A 27,493-nucleotide genomic window follows, 5' to 3' on the forward strand; every position below is an offset into this window, starting at 1 on the left:
ATAAGAATGAATATGAAATTGGTAGAAATCAATTTATATTATATATATAACCATAATCTGAAAAATATCTAGTCACCTTTCCATATAGGTAAACAGAATTTTTTTTGAATTTCTTTCCCACAACTTTTGTTATATAACTAATCGGTTAACAGTAGGAGCCGTCTTTGATAACGAAGATAACACTGGCAATATTGACATTAGAATACAACACTTAATCAAGTGTTAGTCCACGGTTTGTAAGAAGCCCATCAGATTTAGTCACAAACTGAGTCCCTTCTGTCCACACAGAAAACACTCGCTAGTGTTGAAGCGTCTACAGGAAATGTTAGCATCATGCCAATGGAAGTCAAGTACATCCTGAAGTACAAGACTACGATTCATTGAATACAAAGGGATAAACCAAGATAATCACACACTTACCCCAACTGCAGCACAAAAAGACGAGACAGAGTAAAATCGCACGAACTGCCCGCATTGTTCCCTCTTATCGACAAAGCAAAGGATTACAAACGTATACTCTTCTGCTGGGAGAGCACAGCAGGCAGCTTATTAAATGCACTCTGAAAGCCTTGATATTCCCGCATGCCAGGTTCCAACAGCAGTAAAGAGAGTTGCAGTGTGGCGCTGGAGGACATAAAAGACTAAGTATTGCGCAAGAGAAGGTCTTCTGAAAATACTAAACGCCACTCTTTTTGCACACATGTGGAAAATATTTACCACCATCTGTCTGTGATTTTATAGTGTAACGTTAGACCTGAGGGGCTGCTTTGTGCAGGTTGACTGTCATTATTTTGGCTACTTTAAGGGTCAATTGCATCATGAAGGAAAATGTGAAGACTGGTCATAACATGCATATTGTAAAATGAAAATGTCCCTCGCGTGCCGGCGAAGGAAAAATATATTCAACAGCGTTTACTTTCACTGTCAACATTTATTTAAAAAATATATTTATACTGTAAATAAGGGTAGAATCAATATTCATATAAAACAACTTACAACAGTCATGTAATCCAAAAGATAAAAAGGAGCAGGCTTAGTAAACAGCTGTTCTTTTGACTTTGAATTAGATGTGAACAAAAGAAAACCAAACAGGTGTATCATTTTGGCAGTCAGTGAGGACACAGTAAATGGTAAATGGACTACATGTATATAGCGCTATTATCCAAAGCGCTTTACAACTTATGCCTCACATTCACCCATTCACTCACGCATTCACACACCGACAGCGGAGGCGACCATGCAAGGTGCCGACCTGCTCATCGGGAGCGGTTAGGGGTTATGTGTCTTGCTCAAGGACACTTCGACACGCTGCTAGGAGGAAGCGGTGTTGAACCGGGAACCTTCTCTACCTCCTGAGCCACTGTCAACCCCCTATAGTGTTCCAGTACAGTGAGCTGTTGCAGTGACCGTCATTGTGAGCACAGGGTGCTTCTCTGGTGGCCTGCTGCGAGACGAGTCTCCCGGAATGCGGAGGAGCGACTCCAGACGCTGGACCCTCACGGCGTGAAGGAGCATCGCAGGCTTCCGCTTCGCCACGTTGGCCGACAGCCCTCTGATGCGCTCTTCCAGCTGTCAGGGGCGACAAGAAGGTGACGGGTCACGTTATCTGGACAAGCCTAACACTGTTAATTACTCATTAGATTACATTACATTTTATTGTCCTCGTACAGCACAAGTACAGTACAACAAGAAGAAGTTTGGCATCCAACCAGAGTACAAATGTAAGCGCGATAATAATATACAATGTACAGGAGCTTAAACTGGGTATAAAAATATATAAATATATATAAATTGGTATAGTGATAATCATACTCATACATAACCATACTACATACATAGTCAGATGTATGTACAGAGTTGTAGTATTAACATGTACAGTGTTACAGGTATAAAGACAGTATGGTAGTAGTAGGGCTGTAAGATAAAACGATAACGATAATTATCGTGATATATTTGAATAATCTGTAATTAAAATAATATCAATCAATTTATTTGTGACCTGCAACAGGGCAGTTTTAAAACCAGAGACAGTGGACAGACTTATCTTTCTTGCCTGCAACTTAAAGTAATGGCTTTGCTTGTCCAAATGACAATACTGACCAAATTGAGATTTATTTTTCTCTTGTCCATTTATTTTGTTTGCTTTCTAATTTAAAATACAGTTTGAAACCGTCTGTACACAGTAGGCTATGTGTGCTAGCAGAGCTAGTCTCCAGTTGCGAGTCACGGTGCACATGTGCGGTGGTTTGTCCACCAAAAAAGCGCCAAAAGATCGAAAAGAAACTAGCAGAGCCAGAACTATTCAACTCCCCTGGAGCCACAGCCAGCAGAGAAGCCCGTTTACTTTAGCTTTCAAACCAGCTGCAGCCTGAGAACTGGAGTGTACTGGCTGTAACACTAAAGATGGCGGCATTGACAAAGAATTGCTGCAAAATAAACATACATCTGTTGTAAAAAAAAATATTATAATAATAAATTAAAATAAAATTGTATACTTTTTTTATATAATTATCGATATCGAGTGATATGATAACATTATCATATCATTATCGTGATATAATTTTTGACCATATCGCCCAGCCCTAGGTAGTAGTCATACTGGCCAGCATATGCGTCATGTCGTTTTATGCTCTATAAATGAGACCGTAGCCTTTACAAAATTCCATGCCTGACCAGAAGAGCTTATATGGTCAGTTTCACTGTGTTTCATGACTCACTGTTGGGAGACGTTTCACTTGTTCAGCCCGACTCTGTGATTTAGCTTGATAAAGAAGCAACATAGTGCAGGTTTGTGTTATGTCCAATAATAATAATAAAAAAAAAGAAGGGTATGTTTCCAATTTTCTACCTCTAGCCCCATTTCCTACTTACCAACCAATTATATCGTCAATCTGTCCTTTCTCAACTCAATCCACGTTCTTCATACTGGATATCTGCGGCTCGGGCTAGCTAGGCACAAGACTAAGTAATGGGGGCCACTCTTCCTGAAACAAGAGCTGGAACCTACTCCACCTGCACCCTCTCTGCTTTTCGAGTGTGTTAAGTGCTTTTACCATGGCCCTGTTAACCTGACATTCGTTTTGTACATACTTCATACTGGGATGCCCAGTATGAAGTACTGCATGGATTCTGCTGAGAAAGGACTCTACCCTTCGAAAAAATCTGATGAGTAGGAAAATAATCTGAACTTACCCTTTAAGACTCTGTGAGACTTGACACCTTTTTGCCTGTTAGATAACTACATAACCTTGGCCGTAAAACATCTGTATCAAGTTAAGCCATATCCAGTGGGCCTGGGGCAGCCAAGGATATCCCATACACTTTAGATAACCATCAAATTCCTTCTGGAGAACTTATCAATAATAGAGAAGTACAAATCCCCCACTCCCCCCACCCAGTCTTTTTTTGCTCAAAGTTTGTATTTAGTTATTTGTCATAGAGGGTTCATGATTTCCCAGTTTTCATGATATAACAATAACAGGAGACTTTAGCGTCCAAATAGTCATATTTATCCTATAAAATGTCTTCACTGAACAAAAACGTAGGACTGTTAGTTGAATGGGTCTTTAAAAACAGGTCTTTAAACACAGCTGCTCTCACAGAGCCCTGGAACGAGCGAGCAAACCTCACAGGACTCATTTAATATGAATGGAGGTCAATGACAATGACAGAGTCTTATAAGCGCTAAATGCCTACTTTTGTTTCTTTATATACGTTTACAATGCAAAATTTGCATTCATATACACATACACACATCACCACACCGTTTTAAAGGGCCTGATTTAGTTTTTACCATTTAAATGTGGGGTACATTCACATGTATTCTTGGAGGGTTTAAACTGTAACAGCAAAAGACGCTTTTTGGAGCCTTTTTTGTCCATCATTAAGCAGAATATAGGTCTGCTTTACCAATGAAACAAACATCTTCCACGACAAAATACAGCAACTATTTTATTTTGCACATCCTACAGTCCACTACTGAGGCTTACTGAGTTTTGTATTAAAGTTTCCTTTATCTCTTAATCTTTTACTGAATTAATTAATTGTATTCTTGATTTCTTATATCAAGAGCTAGAGAATCAAAAGATGTCTTTTAATTTTAATTAAAATGTTTTATTTTTGTGGTGGGGCTAACCATTTCTTTATATTTGGATCACTAATTGAGCCTTTAAAGTACTGAATAATTATACTAATCACTAATATTTGTCTTTTCCTTGACCTTTCCAAGGGCAAAGTCACCTTGGGTCAACGACCTCTCACCTCTTCCACCTCTTGTCTGACCGAGTTCCTCTCCGTCTCTTCCCCCATCCCACTGGGCTGCAGCCAGCTCTCCAACACCTCCTTCAGACGACGCCATAACCTACACACACACACACACACACACACACACACACACACACACACACACACACACACACACACACACACACACACACACACACACACACACACACACACACACACACACACACACACACACACACACACACACACACACACACACACACACACACACACAGAGACACACACACACACAAGAGACACACATGACACACATACAGAGACACACACAGACACACACACACACACACACACACACATACAGACACACACACACACACACACACACACACACACACAGAGTAATTCAATCTCGATGTATCTAAAGAAATAAAAGATATATTGGCGCCAGAATTAAAATACAATAATGTGAAGAGGGTATTAAAAAGCTGCAGGAGGAGGGGATGCTCACTGGAGCTGCTTCCTGTCCTGCTGGAAGCACGTCATGGCCGCTCTGATGCCGAGCAGCTCTCTGGTCAGAGCCGTGGTCGTAGGATCACTCTCTTCTACGTCATCCACCTCAACCTCTTCATCGGGCTCTCTCAGGGACTCTGCTTGAAAGACGATCACAATAGTTAGCTTGAATATAGGTAGTTCTGGGTCTACATTGTATTGTAAGAAACTTAAGCTTGAGATAGACATGTAAATCCCTGAATGGAATGGGAATAGAGAAGTATGTCTACTGTACCTGAATACGAGGTCCGGTTGAAGAGGGGGGTGAACTGATGAGGAGGCAGAAGAGCAGAGTCTCCGGGACATGAGCTGCTGGACTGGAAAAAGATACGGTAAAGTCTTATTAAGCAGTTCACACACAGTTCAGTGCAGTACATGTCGACCACGAGAGAAGCAGAGGTACCTTAGGTTGAGTACTGGAGGCCATGAAGGAGGAGGGTGGTAACAGAATGTCCTGCTGTTGTAGTTCGTGGTGGGAGGCCGAGGGGTATTTATGAGGTTCAGGACCCGCCACCGCAGGGGCGAGGGGGTTGATGGGGGCCGTGGGGGGTCGGAGGCAGGACCTCGCTGGGGTCTGGGCTTGGTAGGAAGCAGAGGCTGGTCCTACTGGGTGTGGACCTGGAGGCCGGTGGACCTGCTGCTGTCCTCCAGGTAGGTTCATAACATCTGTGTTGGTGACCAGGGACCGCCTGTGGGTGCTAGCATGGAGAGAGAGAGAGAGAGAGAGGGAGAGAGAGAGAGAGGGAGAGAGAGAGAGAGGGAGAGAGAGAGAGAGACAGAGCAACAGAAAGACAGAGCGACAGAGACGGAGAGAGAGAAAGACAGAGAGCGAGATAGAGAGACAGAAAGACAGAGAGACAGAGAGACAGAAAGACAGAGAGAGAGACAGAGAGAGAGAGAGAGAGAGAGAGAGAGAGAGAGAGAGAGACAGAAAGACAGAGAGACAGAGAGAGTTCCCAATTAATCTGTTCACAACGAGGTCTGTGAATTAATTAACTGTGTCATGATTTCTGGAAAGACATTGCTGTTGAGTTTTTCAAATGTATTTTTTGGGCGCCTCAAACCCAATGCCATGTAACTTCATTGTATTAGAGTGATGGCAGACATCGCTACGGCACATCTCTCCAAAACTAGGCAAATCGCACCGTGAACAATCTGGATGGATAAATAGCATTCTGGATGAGAGAAAAAATATGTTTGTTTTTTTGTTGTTGAGTGAACTGCCCCTTTAAATATATTTTATATAATACTTTTTTTTTTGATATTTAAAGTTTTTTTTATTTTTCTCAAACAAGACAATACATGACAAAACAAAACAAGAAATTATAATAATAACAATAACAACAAGGGGCGAGGGGGGGGGGGGTTGCAGAGCGTTACAAAGGTTCAGTAGACAAACGTATTCCAGATAGTGATCTAATAAAGTTCAGGGGACCTTGAAGGCCATCGGGCCTATCACTCTCTTGAAGAGACAGAGCAGCCTGTTCCATCGATAGCAAGTCCATGAAGTCCTTGTGCCAGTTCTCCATACTGAAGCAGTTCGGTTTGCGTTCTTTCCAGTTCATTAAAATAATCCGTTTGCATGCTAGAAAAGCCAGTGCTACAGTATTATTTACAATCTTTGCTTGAGCAGTGTCCATTTTTACACCCAATATACACATTATAGGGCAAGGATTAATGTCAATTTGGAGAGTAACTGACAGGTCCTCAGCAATGTCCAACCAAAATGTCCTAACAAGCGGGCAGTGCCACAGCAAGTGCATGAGCGTACCCTCTACTCCACACCCATGCCAGCACAATTTGGGTAGGGTGTGATTCATTTTATTCAGTGTACAGGGTGTTATATAGGCCCTGTGTAGTATCTTTAATTGTATAATTTTATATCTAACACATTTTGATATTTTTGTACTATTCCTAAGTGCTGCTTCCCATTGTGTTTCAGATATGGGTATACCCATGTCTCGCTCCCATTGGACTTTAGTTTGGGTATTGGTATCAGGGGTGGTTGAACATGATAGTTTATACATTGCAGAAACAATGCCTTTCCTGCCTGTAATTCCCCTTAATGTCTCTTCCATGACTCCGTTTGTTCCTATAGCTATGCCTTTAGACAACAATGATTTAATAACTGATTGTATTTGTAAATAAGATAAAAATTCTGTGTCTTTCAGCCCAAACTGTGTTTTAAGTTCATTAAAAGGTATCATATTTCCCCTTTCGATCACTTGGCCCACCTGTGTTATATTATGTTGTTGCCATACATTATTTTTAAGGATTTTACCTCCTGCAGAGAGCAAAGGGTTTTTCCATAATGGACATGATGGTAAGGAATATCCACTAAAGGTCAGGCGTTTATGTAAGATTTTCACTATTTCACATGAAATATAAATATATGAAATATATTTTATATAATACTTGAAATATGCAGTGTATGCTGAGTATTACTGAACACATATGAAGACATAATGATGACATATTTAATACATTACATAACATGATATAATGAAGTGCCTCCAGTGTCGCATTACCAACAAATACAATACCTGCTCTGCTGCAGGCCTTTAACCGGAGTGTCCAGCAGGTCTTCAGGGCAGCGTGGCTGAAGTCTAGAGGCACGAGTCAGGGCCCTAGTGCACAATGTCACAAACATAAAGACTGAGTCCAGACACATATTTACACCCTGCGCAATGTCACAGAGATAAAGACTGAGTCCAGACACATATTTACACCCTGCGCAATGTCACAGAGATAAAGACTGAGTCCAGACACATATTTACACCCTGCGCAATGTCACAGAGATAAAGACTGAGTCCAGACACATATTTACACCCTGCACAATGTCACAAACATAAAGACTGAGCCCAGACACATATTTACACCCTGCGCAATGTCACAAACATAAAGACTGAGTCCAGACACATATTTACACCCTGCACAATGTCACAGACATAAAGACTGAGTCCAGACACATATTTACACCCTGCACAATGTCACAGACATAAAGACTGAGTCCAGACACATATTTACACCCTAGTGCACAATGTCACAGACATAAAGACTGAGTCCAGACACATATTTACACCCTGCACAATGTCACAAACATAAAGACTGAGTCCAGACACATATTTACACCCTGCGCAATGTCACAAACATAAAGACTGAGTCCAGACACATATTTACACCCTGCACAATGTCACAGACATAAAGACTGAGTCCAGACACATATTTACACCCTAGTGCACAATGTCACAGACATAAAGACTGAGTCCAGACACATATTTACACCCTGCACAATGTCACAGAGATAAAGACTGAGTCCAGACACATATTTACACCCTGCACAATGTCACAGACATAAAGACTGAGTCCAGACACATACCGTATTTACACCATGCGCAATGTCACAAACATAAAGACTGAGTCCAGACACATATTTACACCATGCGCAATGTCACAGACATAAAGACTGAGTCCAGACACATATTTACACCCTGCGCAATGTCACAAACATAAAGACTGAGTCCAGACACATATTTACACCCTGCACAATGTCACAGACATAAAGACTGAGTCCAGACACATATTTACACCCTGCACAATGTCACAGACATAAAGACTGAGTCCAGACACATATTTACACCCTGCGCAATGTCACAAACATAAAGACTGAGTCCAGACACATATTTACACCCTGCACAATGTCACAGACATAAAGACTGAGTCCAGACACATATTTACACCCTAGTGCACAATGTCACAAACATAAAGACCGAGTCCAGACACATATTTACACCCTGCACAATGTCACAGACATAAAGACTGAGTCCAGACACATATTTACACCCTGCACAATGTCACAGACATAAAGACTGAGTCCAGACACATATTTACACCCTGCACAATGTCACAAGACTGGGCCTAAACACATAATTATTTACACTCTGACATGGGCCCAGAATGACTGTGGGGAGAACACACACACACTCACAGCTGGCTCAGCACTCTGTCCTCATCGGCCTCCTCCACCAGCTCCGACCTGGAGGCTCCACGCGGCCCGGTGTTGGAGTCAGGCGTCGGCAGACAGAAGCTCACACTCTTCTTGGGAGTCTGACCGTCTGCCCCGCCCTCCTGGTCCCTGCCGGGTCGACACAGTGCCCGCTGCTTCCATCGCATGGCACAGCGCTGAACCACTTCCTGGAGACGACGAGAGCTCTGCACAGCATAGGATCCCATTTACATAATTAAAGACCGACAGGAGAAGTTGAGTGTGTACAAACACAAAAAACACACTTAAAAGGTGCTATAGATAACATTTCTATATACAGTAATCATTTAAAGAAAAGAATACATCCAGAGCTTTTAGAAAGGTGTGGAATACAAGTATTGCTTCCCCACCCCCCCAAGAAATATTTATTTATTTATTATGAAAAACTATTTGCGGGTCCAAAGTGACTGCTGTTGTTTACATGTTGGTGCATGTAGCCCCTCCCTACTTCCCATTTGCCCACGTGGACTGCACCCAATTTGATAAATGACATGCTGGTGCTCTAGTGTGACTTCTAGTGGCTGGATGTTATCTATAGCACCTTTAATATAGCCATTAAATAATACTAATATAGACCCACTTGCTCTTGGCTGCACTGTGCCATGTTAGCGCCGAGGCTGCTCATGTGAGCGGCGTGCGTGAGGACGTGCGTCACCCCCTCTCTCAGGAGCTGGTCTCTGTAGAAGTGGGCTGCTCTGGCCAGGCGCTCTTGCTTCCCGTGTTGCTCAGTGACCCACAGCCTCCAAGCAAACAACACCTAGAGCAGGTCCAGGTAAAAACATAATGCATGCTGAATCCAATTTAATCTACATTAAGTGGGGTAGGCACATTTTTTTCTTCTTAGAACCATTTTGGTTCATATTTGGTGAAATTCTCTACCAATAAACGGTCCCAGGCCCCGTAATCAGACACTGCAAAATGTAGTTCCTGGATCTTAACTACCGATCAGATTCGTTTTTGGCCTGCCGAGCGGTGCTCCTCCCAGGGGTGGCATGGGGAAACTAACACCACCGTCGAGTTCCTTGTTGAAAGTGTCAGCCTGCCAATCAGAGGCCAGGAAATGTTTTATAATCTGCATCGACGCTGCCGGCGCCTCAAAGAGTCTGTGAGAAACCACTGTTGCTCATGCATGCAAAGCCCACAGTGCCTGAAGAGCCACACAGAGCTCGCTCCATCTCTGCTAGACAGGTGAGCTCGCTCCGTCTCTGCTAGACAGGTGAGCTCGCTCCGGCTCTGCTAGACAGGTGAGCTCGCTAGACAGGTGAGCTCGCTCCGTCTCTGCTAGACAGGTGAGCTTGCTCCGTCTCTGCTAGACAGGTGAGCTCACTAGACAGGTGAGCTCGCTCCGTCTCTGCTAGACAGGTGAGCTCGCTAGACAGGTGAGCTCGCTCCGTCTCTGCTAGACAGGTGAGCTCGCTCCGTCTCTGCTAGACAGGTGAGCTCGCTCCATCTCTGCTAGACAGGTGAGCTCGCTCCGTCTCTGCTAGACAGGTGAGCTCGCTAGACAGGTGAGCTCGCTCCGTCTCCGCTGGACGGGTGCGCTCGCTCCATCTCTGCTAGACAGGTGAGCTCGCTCCGTCTCTGCTAGACAGGTGAGCTCGCTCCGGCTCTGCTAGACAGGTGAGCTCGCTAGACAGGTGAGCTCGCTCCGTCTCTGCTAGACAGGTGAGCTCGCTCCGTCTCTGCCAGACAGGTGAGCTCGCTCCGTCTCCTTTCTCTGAAAATCACCTACCCCACCTTCAAATCCGTTTTCTGTGAATTTCTATTCAGAATCAGAATCAGAAAGGTCTTTATTGCCAAGGAGTTTTCACATACAAGGAATTTGCTTTGGTCGTTTTCGGTGCGACATTAACGGACAGACAATAAACGGACAGATAATAAAAGAAAAAAGGGGAATAAAATAAAATGGAATATGAACTAAATTAAGATAGAAGCACAATAGAATAGAATATAATTGTGAAATAAAAATAGGCCAGGCCTGTACAACTGTAAAATAAAAATGTGGAATCAAATAAAATGTTGGGATATAAACTAAATTAAATAGAAGCACAATAGAATATAGTATAATTTGAGAGATGTTGTGGAATGATGATATTGTGGAATGATGAAGGGGAAAATAGATTCAGGAAAAACACAAATGGGGGGGGGGGGGGGGGTGTAAATGTAGCAAATTAGCAGTAATGATCAGGGAAGGTTTACGCTCTTTCATAAGTCATGACTGCTAGTAGTAGTAGTTTTATTCATCACACACAATACAATATGCACAATCATTCCAGACTGTCAATGGTCTTTGATTTTGGCAGTGACTGAAAAGGCACAGGCTGAAGCATAATGCTTATATCTGCCTGCCTATCCTATATTCTTATCAAATTAAGCCTTCAAATCAAAACAAAAAAATTACAAAATCAAAATTACTAACATTTGTAACCCTTTTTATAACACAAAATCTGATTACCGGTACTCATTCTTTTTTTTGTCCACTTTTTCTCCTTATTTTTCAATTTTTCTCCCATCCCAATCTTGCCTCGCCAATTCTCCCCTCCCCTGCCTCGAACGTTGCTAGACTATGCCTCCCACTGGTCGGCTGCAGTGAGGACCAAGCCTTGCATCACGTGTCATCACGTACCTCATCGCATTTCTGCTTTGCACTATATAGTATTGTATATTAGTACATTGCATAGTATATTGTATATTGTATGGTAACTCAGTTACTTCTATTCTGCATCGAACATTGTACATATGTATATACTGAACACTGTGACTTCTATTTTTACTTCTATTTTTACATGCTATACTATTTTATTTCACACTTATCTTGTCTAGCACAGTCTCTGGAGCGTAACAGTAAGAAGCATTTTGTATAAAAGTATTCTGTACTTCTGTATGACAACTATTAAAGAAACTTGAACTTGAAACTTGTCCCCTCCGGTACACGAGGAGGCAGCTGTCACATCTTTTCACCTGAACAGCGCGATCTCTCAGTGGCGAGGAGTAACGCGTGGGAGGCTCACGCTGCCCCCGATACTTCCTGATTCTGCTGTACAGGCGTACCAACCGACCTGTAGGAGTCGTTGTCCACAACGTCCAATCCCCACCCACCGGCTTTCCCACCCCTAACACTGCCAATTGTGTTAGTATGAACGACTAGCCAAGCCGGTAGCAACGGCGAGAGCTGGGCTCGAACCCAGCATCTCCTGCGTTAGTGGCGAGCGCCTTGCCCACTGCACCACTTAGCCGCCCTTCTGCTTACTCATTCTTAAATGTATATCAGCATTGTTCCACAAGTTAACCCCGACAATAGACAATTATTATAGAATATAGAATATATCATTCTATATTATTATAGAATATTGAATATTGAAGTGGATAAAAAATGGCGGATAATCGCTTGTAAATGAATGCATTTCAAAAACGAATAGTTCACTAATAACACTTTAACCTATTGGTAAACAAACGTATTGCTTAAAATATACACTATGACTGCTGTTGTGACATGGTTAGGGTCTTTACTCTTGGCTACATTTGGGGGGGAAAACACAACTTTTATTCATACAGTCTGTAGATGGATGTATGGCTTGGGTCCGGTACCAGACCCGTCTGTCTTAAGAGGTTAAATCAAGGAAGTCAGTTGAACATCATCTCCTTTTAATCCCCATCTTAGCTTTTTGAACAGTAAACAAAATCTCTCAAATCCCATTTGCTCTCCTGTATTGAAAGGAGTCTGTACTGTACTGTGTTGCACACAGTCCAGGAGTAACTGTTCAACACTGAGGCTGACGGGAGGACAGTGTGTAGGCAGGTGTTGTTACCTTGGCCTGGAGACTGAGGGACCAATGCCAAAGAGAGCGCTCCGTCTGCTCCGCCTCTCTCCTCCTGCGCCGCAGCTGGGAAAGAAACACACAAAACCTGTTCACAGGGTTCCCACAGACATTGCAAAATGAAATTCAAGGACTTTCAAGTACTTTTCTAAGCGCTATTTTCAATTTTAAAGGGGCATTTAAAAGGATACAATTAACTTTTAAATGCTGTTCTTTAAGAAAATCGGATCCAATATTCATGGCTTAAAACCAATTTCCGACAATTAGTATACCACTTTAGATAAAAAAATTATATTTCTTGATTCAGAATTTTTTTATCATGGATGAACAAAACTTTCAATGCGAATGGTTGATTTGAATTTCAAGGACTTTTTAAAGGGGAACTATTTTACTATTTCTTTCACTATTTGGGCACTTTTACACAATTCCTGTGAGTCTATGGAACACCTCTGTAATATATATATATTTTTTTATTCATTGTTTTGTATTTCTAATCAAGTCCTCAAAAACAGCATTTTTCTACCTGAAGATCTCGAGCCGTTTTGAGCCTGGGCAGCAGAACTGTGTGCAGCTCATCATGCACATCTCCATTAACATGCAGCGGTGTCTTTCTGACATCACATATCGCGCACATTTTCAAATGACTCAGTTCAGTGAGGGTGAATATTGTGAGAGGAGAATTGGAAGAATGCGCCAATATGAGAATTTTGAGACATAGATCATATTAATATAAGTTCACATAGCTAGGAAACAATGCTAAACACTCAAACAGGCCATTTATAAGATAGTTCCCCTTTAAGCACCTTGTTAAAAAAATCTGTTTTCAAGGAATTCCACACCTTGACTTTTTTTGGTAAAAGATCACGCACTTTAAGCACTTCAAGGACCTTTGTTCACCACTGCCAAGGAATCCACTCACTCACCAAAACTGAGCAAACACAGCAGAGATATACTGCCTCACCGCGGCATCCGCCGGGCCCAGACGCCCGTAACACAGAATGATTCATGGCCGTTCAAGAGCCCAGATGGCTCATTCAGTCTTTGTCTTCACGTAATGCCATCAAATACGAATCGTGAATATTATTTAGAATGTGAATAAAAAAAGGTGGCCGTTTGAGATTTAACCTACCTCTGTTTTCCAGCGCTCAAAGTAGTTCTGGCACATCTTTAGTCTCAGCAGCAGGGCTCCTCGCCGCTTCATCGCCTGGAGAATAACCATGAACAGAAAGAGAACAGTAACCAACACCGCATTCCTAGGCAGTGCTGGGTATCAGAGAATGATCACCTATTTCACAACCGTGGAGATTTTTTGCATTGATACTGATTGTAACTGGCATGGAGTTTGGGTTCTCACAATTAAACTGCAGGTTTTCTTCTAATTGATGGTCATTTTTAACCTCTTAAAGGTCCCATGCATTATAAATGGCCTTTTCCAGTGTTTAGCATTGTTTCCTAGCAATGGGGGATTATATCAATGTGGTCTATGTCTCTAATTATCATATTGACTCATCAGTCTAGTCTCAAGTTCACGAGATCTTCCCTCACTCAACTAAGCCATTCTGATTTGACTGTTTTGCTGTCGTGAATACTACTGGTTGTAGTCACCACCCACAATTCGCTCAACAACAGAGCAGTGAAATTACTTCCTCAAAAAGAGGGTGCGACAGACAGCAGAGACCGAGAGAGGGAGAAAGAGAGATAGAGAGGGAGAGAGAGGGAGAGAGAGAGAGAGAGAGAGAGAGAGAGAGAGAGAGAGAGAGAGAGAGAGAGAGAAAGAGGGACCGCGGCGCAGGAGTGTGTGTAAAATCTCTGTAAATGTGTGTGCGCCGCGTGGATGGGTCTTCTCCCCGCAGTCGGGAGCACTCCATATCACTGTCAAAATATCTTTGTGCACGCTCCCACGCGCACGCCCGTATTCCGATCCATCACAGAGGTATATATTGTCATTTGAAACAAGTTACCAATGCATTGTCCCGTGGGATTATGCCCCCCCCCCCCCCCTCCCCCGTGGCGAAATTAATTAGTATCCCCATCAATCTCTCTATCTCTCTCTCTGTCTGCCAGTCGCAGACTGTGTGGGTGACTGTCACTCAAATTGCTTATGGGCAGGGCCTAGCACAAACAGCATGAAATCCTGAGGTCAAAAAATTGCTTTTGAGTACTTGATTATAAATATTAAACAATGAATTTTTTTTTAAATAAACTTTACAGATGTGTTCCATAGACTCACAGGAATTGTGTAAAGTTGCCCAAATAGTGCAATGAATAGCAATGCATGGGACCTTTAAGCCCTATTTTCTGAAAATCCGCATAAAAATACATACCTAAATAAAAAGGAAGATTGCTCCACTTCTACAAGGGCCATTTACATGTTCTTGGTATCTAGGGACATCTATGGACCTCATGGAATATATTCCCAGTGTCAGAAATATTGTGTCTGTTACTAGGCTTGAGTAAATTGTGATGAAACAAAGGAGAATATAAATTATGATTTTTCTTTGCATCTTTGATGGTGAATAACACCATGCTAAAAATTACCAGACATAAAAAACTGCCACTGAGCTTGTTCAGCACCTTCTTGAGATCACGTGTACACAAATAAAATCTAAGCTAATTAATAAAGGGAAGATATGCAATTTGAAATATTATTATAGCATATATCATTCTATATTATTATAGAATATTGAATCAGCTGATTCAAAATGGCGGATAATCGCTTGTAAATGAATGAATTTCAAAAACAAATAGTTCACTAATAACACTTAACCTATTGGTAAACAAACATATTGCTGAAAATATACACTATGACTGCTGTTGTGACATGATTAGGGTCTTGGCTACAATTTGAAAAAGAAACACAACTTTTATTCATAGTCTGTAAAGATGGATTTATGGCTTGGGTCCGGTACCGGACCCGTCGGGCTTAAGAGGTTAAATCGAGGAAGTCAGCTGAACATCATCCGATTCCATTTAGAAATGGCAGGTATGATTATTGTTAAAGCTGCTACAAGGATAATTTTCAACTAAATACATTCATTGTCATCTTGGTTGTGATACCTTGGTATAATTACGGTAAACAAACGAGACCATTGCTTAAACAATTGGTAACCTAGTTCTCATGATAAGACCACGCGACTAGGAAAACATGAAATATATTTGGAACAGTTTATGCTTTAGCTTTAAATTGTATCTGAATCAGGAGATTCTATTCTCTCTAAAATTGGAGTGTATCTTTCCGTTGTGGGTGTTGAGGATGATCCAGATAATATAATATAAAGGACTCTAAGCCAGATAGCTGGCACAGTGATGATGACAATCATAGGATTTGATGTTTGAAGCTATGGTTTAAAGTAGCCTACTGTTGTACCAATTGATCTGACAACTATATATTGTGTTGAGTGAAAATTAGCTGTTCATTCATGTGTGTAACTATGCTATTTGGATAAGATGCAGAGAGGGACATTGATAGGCAGGGCCGGACTGGGGAAATAATTCATATCGGGAGATACGGCGCGAAATATAGCCCCAGTCAGGCCACTTTTTAAGCGGGGGGTCTGGGGGTCCCCCACCAGGAACATTTTAGTTACAAAGACTTAATTTCTTGCATTCTGGTGAATTTTAGTTTTAGTGCATGTGAATCACAAACTAATGAGCCAACAATTGCTTAGTACAATGTACTGTTATGAACCTCAAATAAAACTGCAATGCTACTCTCTCCACCTTCAAAAAGAAAAAAGCAAGAGCACAACATATTTTTCTCTTTACTATTATAATAATAATAATAATAATAATAATAATGGCTTGGATTTATATAGCGCTCTTCATGACACCCAGAGCGCTTCACAGAGTCCATTATTCGTTCATACACAGTCATACCGGTGGTGGTAAGCTACAATTGCAGCCAGAGCTGCCCTGAGGCAGACTCACGGAAGCGTGGCGAATAATCATCGCCTACGGCCCCTCCGACCAACACCAACATTCATTCACATGCATGCATACACATTCATACGAGGCAAGTAGGTTAAGTGTCTTGCCCAAGGACACAACGGCGATGGGATGGACATGGGCTTGAGCGGGATTCGAACCACCAACCCTTCGATCATTGGACGACCCGCTCTACCCCTGAGCCAAAGCCGCCCCACAGTTAACCACTCTCTCCACCTATTCAAACAGAGCAAGAGCACAATACCATATTCACTTTACTGATGCACTACCCATCAACAGTTAAAATAGCCCGGGGAGCTCCAGTAGCTCACCACGTACCGCAATCGCTATTTCAGCGCCATGGACAACCGTGCTCGTCACGGATCTGGGGCTTAGCGAGTTCGAATCCCGACTGCAGCCGTGCCTTTCCCAGAGTGTCTTCCCCCCCATCTGAACCCTTTCAGCCTGTTTCTGTCGGTCATCCTTGACCAGTATAAATGTGATAAACACATAAAAGAGCCAGGGGAATGACCAAAGTTAAAAAAAAAAAAAATAGCCCTTTACAAACATTAAATAACAGACCTTTCATTACAATACTATAATAACAGTAGCCACTGCCAGAATAGTGACACATGTATCGCGTGTGGTGAGCACATGCATGCACAACGAAGACAGAAGATTGCGTTGTCTCAATCATTTTAACTATAAAATGAGCTCAAAGTATGAGCTCACTGACTGAAATTTCCAACAAAAAGCATCAATTGTCGAATAATATTGATCACATTAACTAGATGTTTTTGAGGAAATTAGAAAGGGAACAACAACTTAACCCTTGCGTCTGATCAGATTCTTATTTTTGGATACCTTTGCAGTGATTATGTTTGTAGCCAATATATGTGGCAAAGGTGTGTAATCTTTGAATTATCTTGGAATTATTTTGACTTTCTCTCTCTACTCGATCTCAGTGCAGCCTTTGACACAGTGTGTCACACCATCCTCCTCCAAAGGCTGCACCAACTGGGTGTTGAGGGCACAGCACTTGGCTGGTTCTCCTCCTACCTCACAGACAGACACCAATTCATCTCCCTCTCCGGCCACACCTCTTCCCCCTCCCCAGTCACACAGGGGGTCCCCCAAGGCTCAGTCCTTGGCCCCCTGCTCTTCATCTGCGACATTCTCCCCCTTGGTCACATCATCCGTAAATACCACCTGAACTTCCACTGCTACGCTGATGACACCCAAATCCACATCAGTACACAATCCCCCCACAGCCCACCCCTCAGTCACATCGAATCCTGCATTACAAATAAAGTTATTATTATTACCGAACTCCAAACTTGGATGACTCACAACTTCCTCAAATTGAACAGTGACAAGACGGAACTTCTCATTACTGGCACCAAAACCACCCTCACCAGATCCGGACCCATCACACTCACCATCAATGACTCCACCATCTTTCCACAGCAAAACGGTAGGCTTGGCACCTTGGTTGAGAAATGCAGGCTTCAGTCTATGTTGTTTAAGTCTATCTGTTCAGTCCTGTTCAGTCCTGTTTCAAGATGCACACTGCTGCGCTGAGAGAATTGTTGAAAATGTTCTAGAATATTTGGTTATGACATCATCCGGTGACATCACCAAGGTTCTAGAATGTTTGATTATGACATCATACTGTGACATCACAAATGTTCTAGAATGTTCTATTATGACAAATAAGATGGTTCAATGACTTTATCTAAATCCAATCAATATTCCTAATGCTGTTTCAATGTAAGGTTATACAAATAAACATATAAAATTCATATAATACAATAACCTAAATATATAGCTTTGGCTCCTACACCGGCCCCTAATTGTACTTCTAATCTAGAGTATAACACTTTAGTTTTCAGACACAGCCGCTCCAGTGTAAAACAAAGATATCCAAATGGTTTATTTCTCTTCCACAGCAAAGTCTTTCTTTACAGAAGTGGTCCTAAAGCTACTTTCCTAAATATTCAGGTCACTACTACAAGATAAGAAAACTGTATTTTCCCAGTCTCCAAAATCACCGCCGACTCGACACATGGAAATTCCTCCACACAGGAAAGCCGTAAATCAACTTGCCGGCTCTTTCCACAGCAAAACGGTAGGCTTGGCACCTTGGTTGAGAAATGCAGGCTTCAGTCTATGTTGTTTAGTCTATCTGTTCAGTCCTGTTCAGTCCTGTTTCAAGATGCACACTGCTGCTCTGAGAGAATTGTTGACTAGATACACAAATGTTCTAGAATGTTTGGTTATGACATCATACGGTGCCATCACCAAGGTTCTAGAATGTTTGATTATGACATCATACGGTGACATCACAAATGTTCTAGAATGTTCTATTATGACAATTAAGCCGGTTCAATGACTTTATCTAAATCCAATCAATATTCCTAATGCCGTTTCAATGTAAGGTTATACAAATGAACATTCATATAATACAATAACCTAAATATATAGCTTTGGCTCCTACACAAGGGTTAAATTATTTATTTGTTTCTTGGCAGATTTAACATTGAGCTTTTGACAGGGGAGATGATGCATTGCATGGTAACGTTAGCTAGCTAACATCCACATGTTTATTTTTATCACTGACTAACCTGCTGGTTCCTTGACCTTGGTGCAAGATTTAAAAAAAAAAAAAAATTTAAACAATATTTTTATTGCATTTTCTTTTTTCACATGTACATACATAAAGGCATTAATACAGGACAAAAAGTAAAAAGACACCCTCCAATCCCCTCCCTTCCCTAATCATAATTTGAATTGACATTTACGCAGATATTATTACAATAATAAAAACAAATATTAAATAAATAAGAGATCACAAAAATACTACTAAAAAAAAACTAAAAAAAAACTACATATAAAATATATATATATATATATATATATATACAAAAAGAAAAAAGAAAAAACCTTTCTTCGGCTTCTCTACCCTCATCTGTTATTATTATTATTATATTTCTCCCTATTTCTTTTTCTCCCCTTTCCTATCCCTTACCGTTCTTGTTTCCTATCCCTTTTCTTTAGATTCTCACATTTTTCAGGAAATGTATAAATGATGTCTGTCCACGTCCTTTCAAATTGTTCTGTTTTTCCCTTCTGTATGTATGTTAGCTTTTCCATTGCTAAGTTTTCTGACACTTCCTTTAACCATTGTTTAGCTCCTGGTCTCTGTATCTCCTTCCAGTTCAGAGCTATCACTCTCTTGGCTTGTAACAGACACAAATTTATCAATTTCCTCTTTCTAGCATAAGCTGGAAATGTATCTGGATATAAGTGTAGTATACATAACTTAGGATCGGTCGGGATTTCTATCTCTGTCATCTCAGATATGAGTTCCAAGATCTCTTTCCAATATTCCTGTATCTTCTCACATTCCCACATACAGTGGTACAGGGTCCCCACCTCTACCCCACACCTAGTACATTCATCCGGGATCATGGGATACAACTTGTGTAATTTCTCTGGTGTCATATATACTCTATGGACCCATTTATATTGTAGAAGTTTACATCTGGTATTAATTGAAAGGGTCTGTGACATTTCACATGCTTGTTCCCAGTCCTCTTCTGCTATTTCCACCTGCATGTCCGTCTCCCATGCCCGCAAACTGCTCAAAGAGCTCTCTTCCGATCCGGATAACAACACATAATAAAACTTGGATAATTGTCCTTTCCCATCCATATTGTCCCTCGTAAGTCTTTCTATTATGGATGTGGGTGGTTCCTCTGTGCCCATGTTCTTTGAGACTATGTAGCTCCTGATTTGAAAGTATTTAAATCTATGGGTTCTTGGTATATCAAATGTGCTTACTATCTGTTTGAAGGTCATCAATTCCCCCTCTATGTACAAGTTTTTAATCTTACCTAAACCTCTTTCTGACCAATTTTTGAAACCCCCATTATTCCTTCCCGGTTTAAATTCCTCATTCCCCCAGATTGGTGTATACCCCGATAATGTATCCCTTCTACCTAAGTGTAAGTGCGCTTTGTGCCAGCTTCTTATTGTATTTTGGAGGAACAGGTTTTTTGTATGTTTTATCAATAAGTTACTCTGTCGTGAATACATATATGCATCTAGTGTAATTTTTGTCTCTTCCCTTTCTATCTCCATTCAAGCTGGTATATCTGCATATTGAAAGTAGAACATTGCTGTCCTGAGCTGTGCCGGCCAGTAATAAAGCCTCATATCTGGAAGTCTAAGCCCTCCCCTGTCATACGGGAGGTAAAGGAGTGTCAGTCTCAACCTACGTTTTTTATTGTTCCATATGAAACGTGTGAACATCGTTTTCAATCTCCGAAAAAAGGTTTCCGGTAAGGGCATTGGTATTGACTGGAATAGGTATAGGAATTTAGGCAATAGTCATTTTAATAATATTCACTCTGCCTATCATTGATATTGGTAATTTACTCCATCTTTTCTCTACATCTGTCATTATTGGATCGTAGTTATTTTGTACTAAGTCTTTAATCTCCGGGGTTATCTTTATCCCTAAGTAAGTAAACCCTTTGGGGGAGCTTGCAAACTGTGTGTGTACCGGCGATTTTTCCCTTTCTCTTTTATTAAGTAACATAAGTGCACTTTTATTTTGATTCGTTTATATCCGACCATCACTTTCCGACACCACAGCTGAGACCCTCATCCACGCCTTCGTCACCTCCCGCCTGGACTACTGCAACGGGGTCCTGTCCGGGGTCCCAAGCAAAACCCTGGACAGGCTCCAGTATGTTCAAAATTCAGCTGCCAGGGTTCTAACCCGCACCAAACCCTGGCAGCACATCACCCCCATCCTCATCCACCTCCACTGGCTCCCCATCAAATCCTGCATCACCTACAAAACCCTCCTGCTCACCTACAAATCCCTTCACGCCCTGGCACCTCAGTACCTCACTGACCTCCTCCACCCCTACACTCAGTCACGGTCCCTGCGATCCACGGACACTGGTCAGCTCTCCATCCCCCGAACCAGACTACGGACGTTCGGGGACAGAGCTTTCAGTGTGGCAGCTCCCACCCTCTGGAACTCCCTCCCCGCAGAACTCCGCACCGCCCCAACTCTGGACTCATTTAAAAAAACTGCTCAAAACCCACCTCTTCAACCTGGCCTTCAACCCCTAACTTTCTCACTTTATATGTATATGTTGTAACTTGTGTCTGTCCACTATGTTTGTTAATTTGTTATCTCCCCCCCCCCCCTTATGTAAAGCGACCTTGGGTCCTCTGAAAGGCGCTATATAAAACGAAGTTATTATTATTATTATTATTATTATATCCTGAAAATACTCAAAATGTCTCTAGTATTTCGTTAGCATTTCTAATTGAAGTGTCTAATTTTGTTAAGTATAGTATTATATCGTCCGCGATATAATCATCCCTGTGATTCCCGGGTCTTGTCTAATCGTCATCGCTAGTGGTTCGATTGCGAACAAAAATAGCAACGGAGAAATCGGGCATCCCTGTCTGGTAGATCTCTGTAATTTAAATGGTTTCGATATTTGGTTGTTTGTAGTTATTTCGACCATTGGGTCTGTGTATAGAATTTTAATCAATTTTATATATCCTTCCCCAAATCCGAACCTTTTAAGTAGGGATGTCCGATATTATCGGCCTACCGATATTATCGGCCGATATTGGCATTAAAATGTGATATCGGAAAATATCGGTATCGGTTTTCAAAAAAAAATATATATATATATTATTATTATTTTCACATTTATTTAACCTTTATTTACCCAGGCAAGCAAGTAAGAACAGATTCTGGTTTTATTTATTGTCAAAAGTATGCATAATGTTGTGTTAATTCCACGACAAGAGATATGTAATGTTAATTACCTGAAATTATTCAGTTTTTGGGGGGGGGGGGGGGACTCTGCATATATCGGTATCGGTTGATATCGGTATCAGAAATTGAGAGTTGGACAATATCGGTATAGGTAAAAAAGCCAATATCGAGCATCCCTACTTTTAAGTGTTTCAAGCTGGTATCCCCATTCAATCCTGTCAAATGCCTTTTCTGCGTCTAATGACAGAACTGTGTGGTCTTTTTCGTTTTTCTTAGCATGTAGAACATTTAGTAGTCTCCTAATGTTATGAAATCCCTGTCTTCCCAATACAAATCAGTTCTGGTCATTTTTAATCAGATGTGGAATCGATTTCTCTATGCGTCTAGCTAGTGCTTTACATAACATTTTTGTATCACAAGACATGAGGGACACAGGACGATATGAAGTTGTGTCTGAGGGTGGCCTTCCCGGCTTCTTCAGTACCGAAATCATTGCCGATCTTAAGGATGGGGGTAAAGTCCCCTCTTCATATGCTTCCTTGAACATTTCCAGTAGGTGGGGTAGCAGTTTCCCTGCGAACCTCTTGTATATTTCTGTTGGTATCCCATCTGGGCCCGCCACTTTCCCGCTATTCATAACCATAAGCGCTTCTTTTAATTCTTCTATAGTCAGATTTTGATCAAACTGTTTCTGTTCCTCCTCCGTTATTTTTGGGAATTCTAACTTGTCCAGGAATTCATTTTGTTGTTCTGTGTTCTTTGGGTATTCTGATTTATATAACTTTTCATAATATTCTTTAAAGGCGTTATTTATTTCTATTGGGTCATACGTTTCATCTCCATTTCCTAATTTGATCGTATTTATCATTCTTTCCGTTTGTGCCTTTCTAATTCTCCATGCTAGTATCTTGCCTGCTTTTTCCCCTTGGTCATAGTATGATTGTTTTAGCCATTGTAAGTCTGATGTTATCTTTGTAGTGGATAGATGTTTGTATTGGGCCTTTAATACCCGTAGTTATCTCTGTTTTGTTGAGTCTTCTCCTTTATATAGCTGTTCTTCCACCTCTTTTACCTGTCTTTCTATGTCCTCCATTTGTTTATAGTGCTCCTTAGATTTATGTTTAGTATAGCTTATCATCTCCCCCCTTATATATGCCTTAAATGCTTCCCATCTCATTGTTGCACTTGTCTGGTCTGTATTTATGGAGAAGTATATGTCTATCTTTTCATCTATGAAAGTTATACATTTTGGGTTGTTGAGCCATTTGGTTTGGAGTCTGAATCTAGGGGGTGCTTTTGCTATTTCCGGCATGTTCATTGTCAATGTCATTGGAGAATGGTCAGACAGTAATCTACTGTCATATTCACTTCCTGTAAATTTAGATACTAAGCTTGTCGAAACAAAAAAATAGTCTATTCTAGAGAACGATGGTTTGCTTAGTAATTTTGAAGCGCATGAATATTCCCTCTTGTCTGGGTTTAATTTTCTCCATATCTCTACCAAGTTGAAGTCATTCATAAATGCATCTATCACTTTCCTTGTTTTTCCGTGGGAGGTGTCCATTCCCCTTGACTTATCTATTTCCGGTTTCCTCACGCAGTTAAAGTCTCCCCCCATGATGAACTGTCCCGAGAGAGTTGCCATTTTCATAAACAGTTCTTGAAAAAACAACGGGTCATCATTGTTTGGGCCATATATATTTACTAGGTTTATCTGTGTGGAGACTATAGTCCCGTTTAGTATTATAAATCTCCCCCCCGGGTCTACAATTTTACTTTTTTATTTAAATAGTATCGATTTGTCTATTAGTATCATTACTCCTCTAGCTTGCGAGTTGAATGGTGCCGAGTAGACTTGTCCCTGCCATCTATTCTTGACTCTCTTGACATCATACCTAGTGCTGTGTGTTTCCTGTAAATAAACTATTTTTGCTCCTGATCGTTTTATCTTCCCTAGAATCTGTTTTAGTTTAATAATGTGGCCCATCCCCCTCACATTCCAGCTCATATATTTTATTTCGTTCGTACCCATCCTTATGTCCTATGTTGCTCACTCTCTTCTTGCCCTCATTCCACCTCCCTCCTTTATGTTTTGTGATGTGGTGTACCAGCCGAAGTTTCTTGTAAAAAAAGGGAAAAAAAACACAAATATCCCCAAACCCCACATATAAAGCTATTATCCCCCCCTATTGGGTGCGGACATCTGACTTTCCTCTTCTCCGACTTCCTACAGGTACCTCCTGCTTCCTTTTAACAGGATGCATTCTCCCTGCCTATCCCCTTCTCCTGCCGCTCCTCCCTCCTAGTATGCTCTAACCTCCTAGTATTGCTCCCTTTTTCTCATTTCTGCTAATTAAAGTCTAACTTGACTAAACTATTTTCAACTTGATTCTGTATCTCCACTCACCCACCTCCTCCTCTCGTTCAGAACTGAACCATCTCGAGGAACCCTCTATTCCAGTCTCTAAACTGCTGGATCTCTATCCTTTTAAAGCATTGAAACAAAACCAAATCCACCACAAACCGGGCAGTAATCATACCCAATACCTGTTAAGAAAGGGGGGGTATCATATGAAAAAAACTCTAAGCCATACCCATTAAGAAGGGGGGTATCTCTTATAAAGAGTTATACTTGCCGTACCTTCATGAAATATACATTTTCCCTTCATCCACAAATCCTAACTATCCACTCCTCCTCACGTCTATGTTGGGTCTTTGACCTCTCCGTAGTGTCCCTATATAACTATCCCGTATACATGTTGAAAAGTAGAAATTACCAACTTCCATAAAATATACATTTCCCCTTTCTTAACAGTTCTCAAAATCCCCTTCTTTTCCCATGTTTAAGTTGGGTCCTTGAACCTTTCTTAGTGATTTTCCCTATATAGAGCACCTATACATTGTAGCAATATCATTTGTCCTTTAAGTCAGAAGGGGGGTACTCCTTGTATAAAACTAAGCAACATCTAATACACGTTAGGGATGTGGGTGTGTCTTATAAAGAACTATATCCAAAATTGCTTCCTTTTTTCGAATTATATATTTTCCCTTCCTCCCCCTATCTCAACTGTCCCCTACTCCCTATACCTATGTTGGGTCTTTGACCTCTCCCGTGGTTCGTCTGTATGTGTACATCACTCAGCACATATACTGAATGGTAGAAATCGTCAGACCTTATAAATTACAGATTTTCCCCTCTCTACTAGTTCCCCATAGCTAAACCAAAAATTGTAGTATCTTTATGAAATATATATTTACCCTTCATCCACAATTCCCAGCTATCCACTCCTCCTTATGTCTATGTTGGGTCTTTGACCTCTCCATAATGCCCTTATATAACTACACCGCATACATATTGAAAAGTAGAAATTATCAATTTCCATTGACCTCCCCGTGGTTCATCTGTATGTGTACAGCACATATACTGAACGGTAGAAATAGCCAGACTTTATACCTTATATATTTTCTAGGGATGCTCGATATTGGCTTTTTTTACCGATACCGATATACCGATATTGTCCAACTCTTAATTTCCGATACCGATATCAACCGATACCGATATATGCAGGGTCCCCCCCCCCCCAAACAAAAACGGAATAATTTCAGGTAATTAACATTACATATCTCTTGTTGTGGAATTAACACAACATTATGCATACTTTTGACAATAAATAAGATCAGAATTTGTTCTTACTTGCTTGCCTGGGTAAATAAAGGTTATAGAAATGTACAAAATTAAAAATTAAAATGTATTTTTTTTGAAAACCGATAGATATTTTCCGATATCACATTTTAATGCCAATATCGGCCGATAATATCGGTAGGCCGATAATATCGGACATCCCTAATATTTTCCCCTCTCTACTCGTTCCCCATATCTAAACCAAAAATTGCAGTACCTTTATGAAATATGTATTTTCCCTTCATCCACAATTCCTAGCTATCCACTCCTCCTTATGTCCATGTTGGGTCTTTGACCTCTCCAAAATGCCCCTACATAACTACACAGCATACATAATGAAAAGTAGAAATTACCAATTTCCATAGAATATACCTTTCTTTCCCCTACTTCAACAGTTCTCAAAAAAGATTGTATCCCCCCTCCCACTTTTAAGTTGGGTCCTTGAACCTCTCTTAGCGATTCTTCTTATATAAAGCACCTATATATATATTGTATCAATATCAATTATCCGTTAAGAAGGGGGGTATGCCCTATATATATCCAAGCCATGTCCATTACACTTTAAGAATGGGGGTATGTAGGGCGGCTAGGTGGTGCAGTGGGCAAGGCACTCACCACCAATGCTGGAGACGCTGGGTTCGAGCCCAGCTCTCCACATTGTTTTCAGTTTGGCTGGTCGTCCGTACTAATACAATTGGCAGTAGCCTGATCCCCAGGACCAGGCTAAAAACAAGGGGTGATCGAGCCTTCGAGGTGACAGCACCAAGGCTCTGGAACGCTCTCCCCCTGGACCTGCGAACTGCCCCCTCTGAGAACTCTTTTAAAAAAACAACTAAAAACACATTTGTTCAGGCAGGCTTTTAATCACACATAGGCGCCTTTTTCTGTTCTATAGTGTTGTTTTAATTAGTGACTCATGATTTTATCCAAATTCTTTTATTCTACTTTTTCTATCTGGTTTCACTGTTTTTAACTGCTGTTTGTCTGTTGTCATTTATTTCTGATTTTGTTTTTATTGTGTTTTTATATTAAGCTGTAGTGTAAAGCACCCTGTGCATTCGTGCTGTGAAGGGTGCTCTATAAATAAAGGTCATTCATTCATTCATTAGGGGGAGGGAAAACTGAGGGGTGGGGATCGGACGTTGTGGACAGCGACTCCTACAGGTCGGTTGGTGCACCTGCGCAGTAGAATCAAGAAGCGATGGGGGCGGCGTCCCTCCAAAGTGCAGACCCCTGACGCTGAAAGATCGCGCCTCGCAAGTGAAAAGATGCGACGGCTGCTACCTCGAGTATCGGAGGGGACTCGTGCTATGTATGGCTTCGTCCACATTGCAGCCGGCTTGTGGGAGGCAAGAAACAGCGTTCGAGACAGGGGAGGGTTGAATTGGACGATACGAAATAGACCTATCTCAAACCCT

General features: G+C 41.3%; 1 protein-coding gene across 2 annotated transcripts in view; it reads right to left on the minus strand.

The window, feature by feature from the left end:
* Nucleotides 1-922: 922 nt before the first annotated feature.
* Nucleotides 923-27,493, minus strand: part of sfi1 (SFI1 centrin binding protein) — a 73,996-nt gene continuing 47,425 nt past the window's right edge. For both annotated transcript variants that reach the window (XM_084316829.1, XM_084316828.1), the window contains exons 23-32: nucleotides 13,787-13,861; nucleotides 12,649-12,723; nucleotides 9,420-9,596; nucleotides 8,783-9,006; nucleotides 7,338-7,421; nucleotides 5,198-5,492; nucleotides 5,030-5,111; nucleotides 4,754-4,892; nucleotides 4,261-4,360; nucleotides 923-1,569 (exon numbers count right to left, since the gene is read on the minus strand). In XM_084316829.1, coding sequence (XP_084172955.1) covers nucleotides 1,372-1,569; nucleotides 4,261-4,360; nucleotides 4,754-4,892; nucleotides 5,030-5,111; nucleotides 5,198-5,492; nucleotides 7,338-7,421; nucleotides 8,783-9,006; nucleotides 9,420-9,596; nucleotides 12,649-12,723; nucleotides 13,787-13,861 — 1,449 coding nt within the window. In that variant the 3' untranslated portion in view covers nucleotides 923-1,371. The remainder of the gene's footprint in view (nucleotides 1,570-4,260; nucleotides 4,361-4,753; nucleotides 4,893-5,029; nucleotides 5,112-5,197; nucleotides 5,493-7,337; nucleotides 7,422-8,782; nucleotides 9,007-9,419; nucleotides 9,597-12,648; nucleotides 12,724-13,786; nucleotides 13,862-27,493) is intronic.

This window comes from Notolepis coatsorum (assembly GCF_963971535.1).
Source record: "Notolepis coatsorum genome assembly, chromosome: 6".
Lineage (NCBI taxonomy): Eukaryota > Metazoa > Chordata > Actinopteri > Aulopiformes > Paralepididae > Notolepis > Notolepis coatsorum.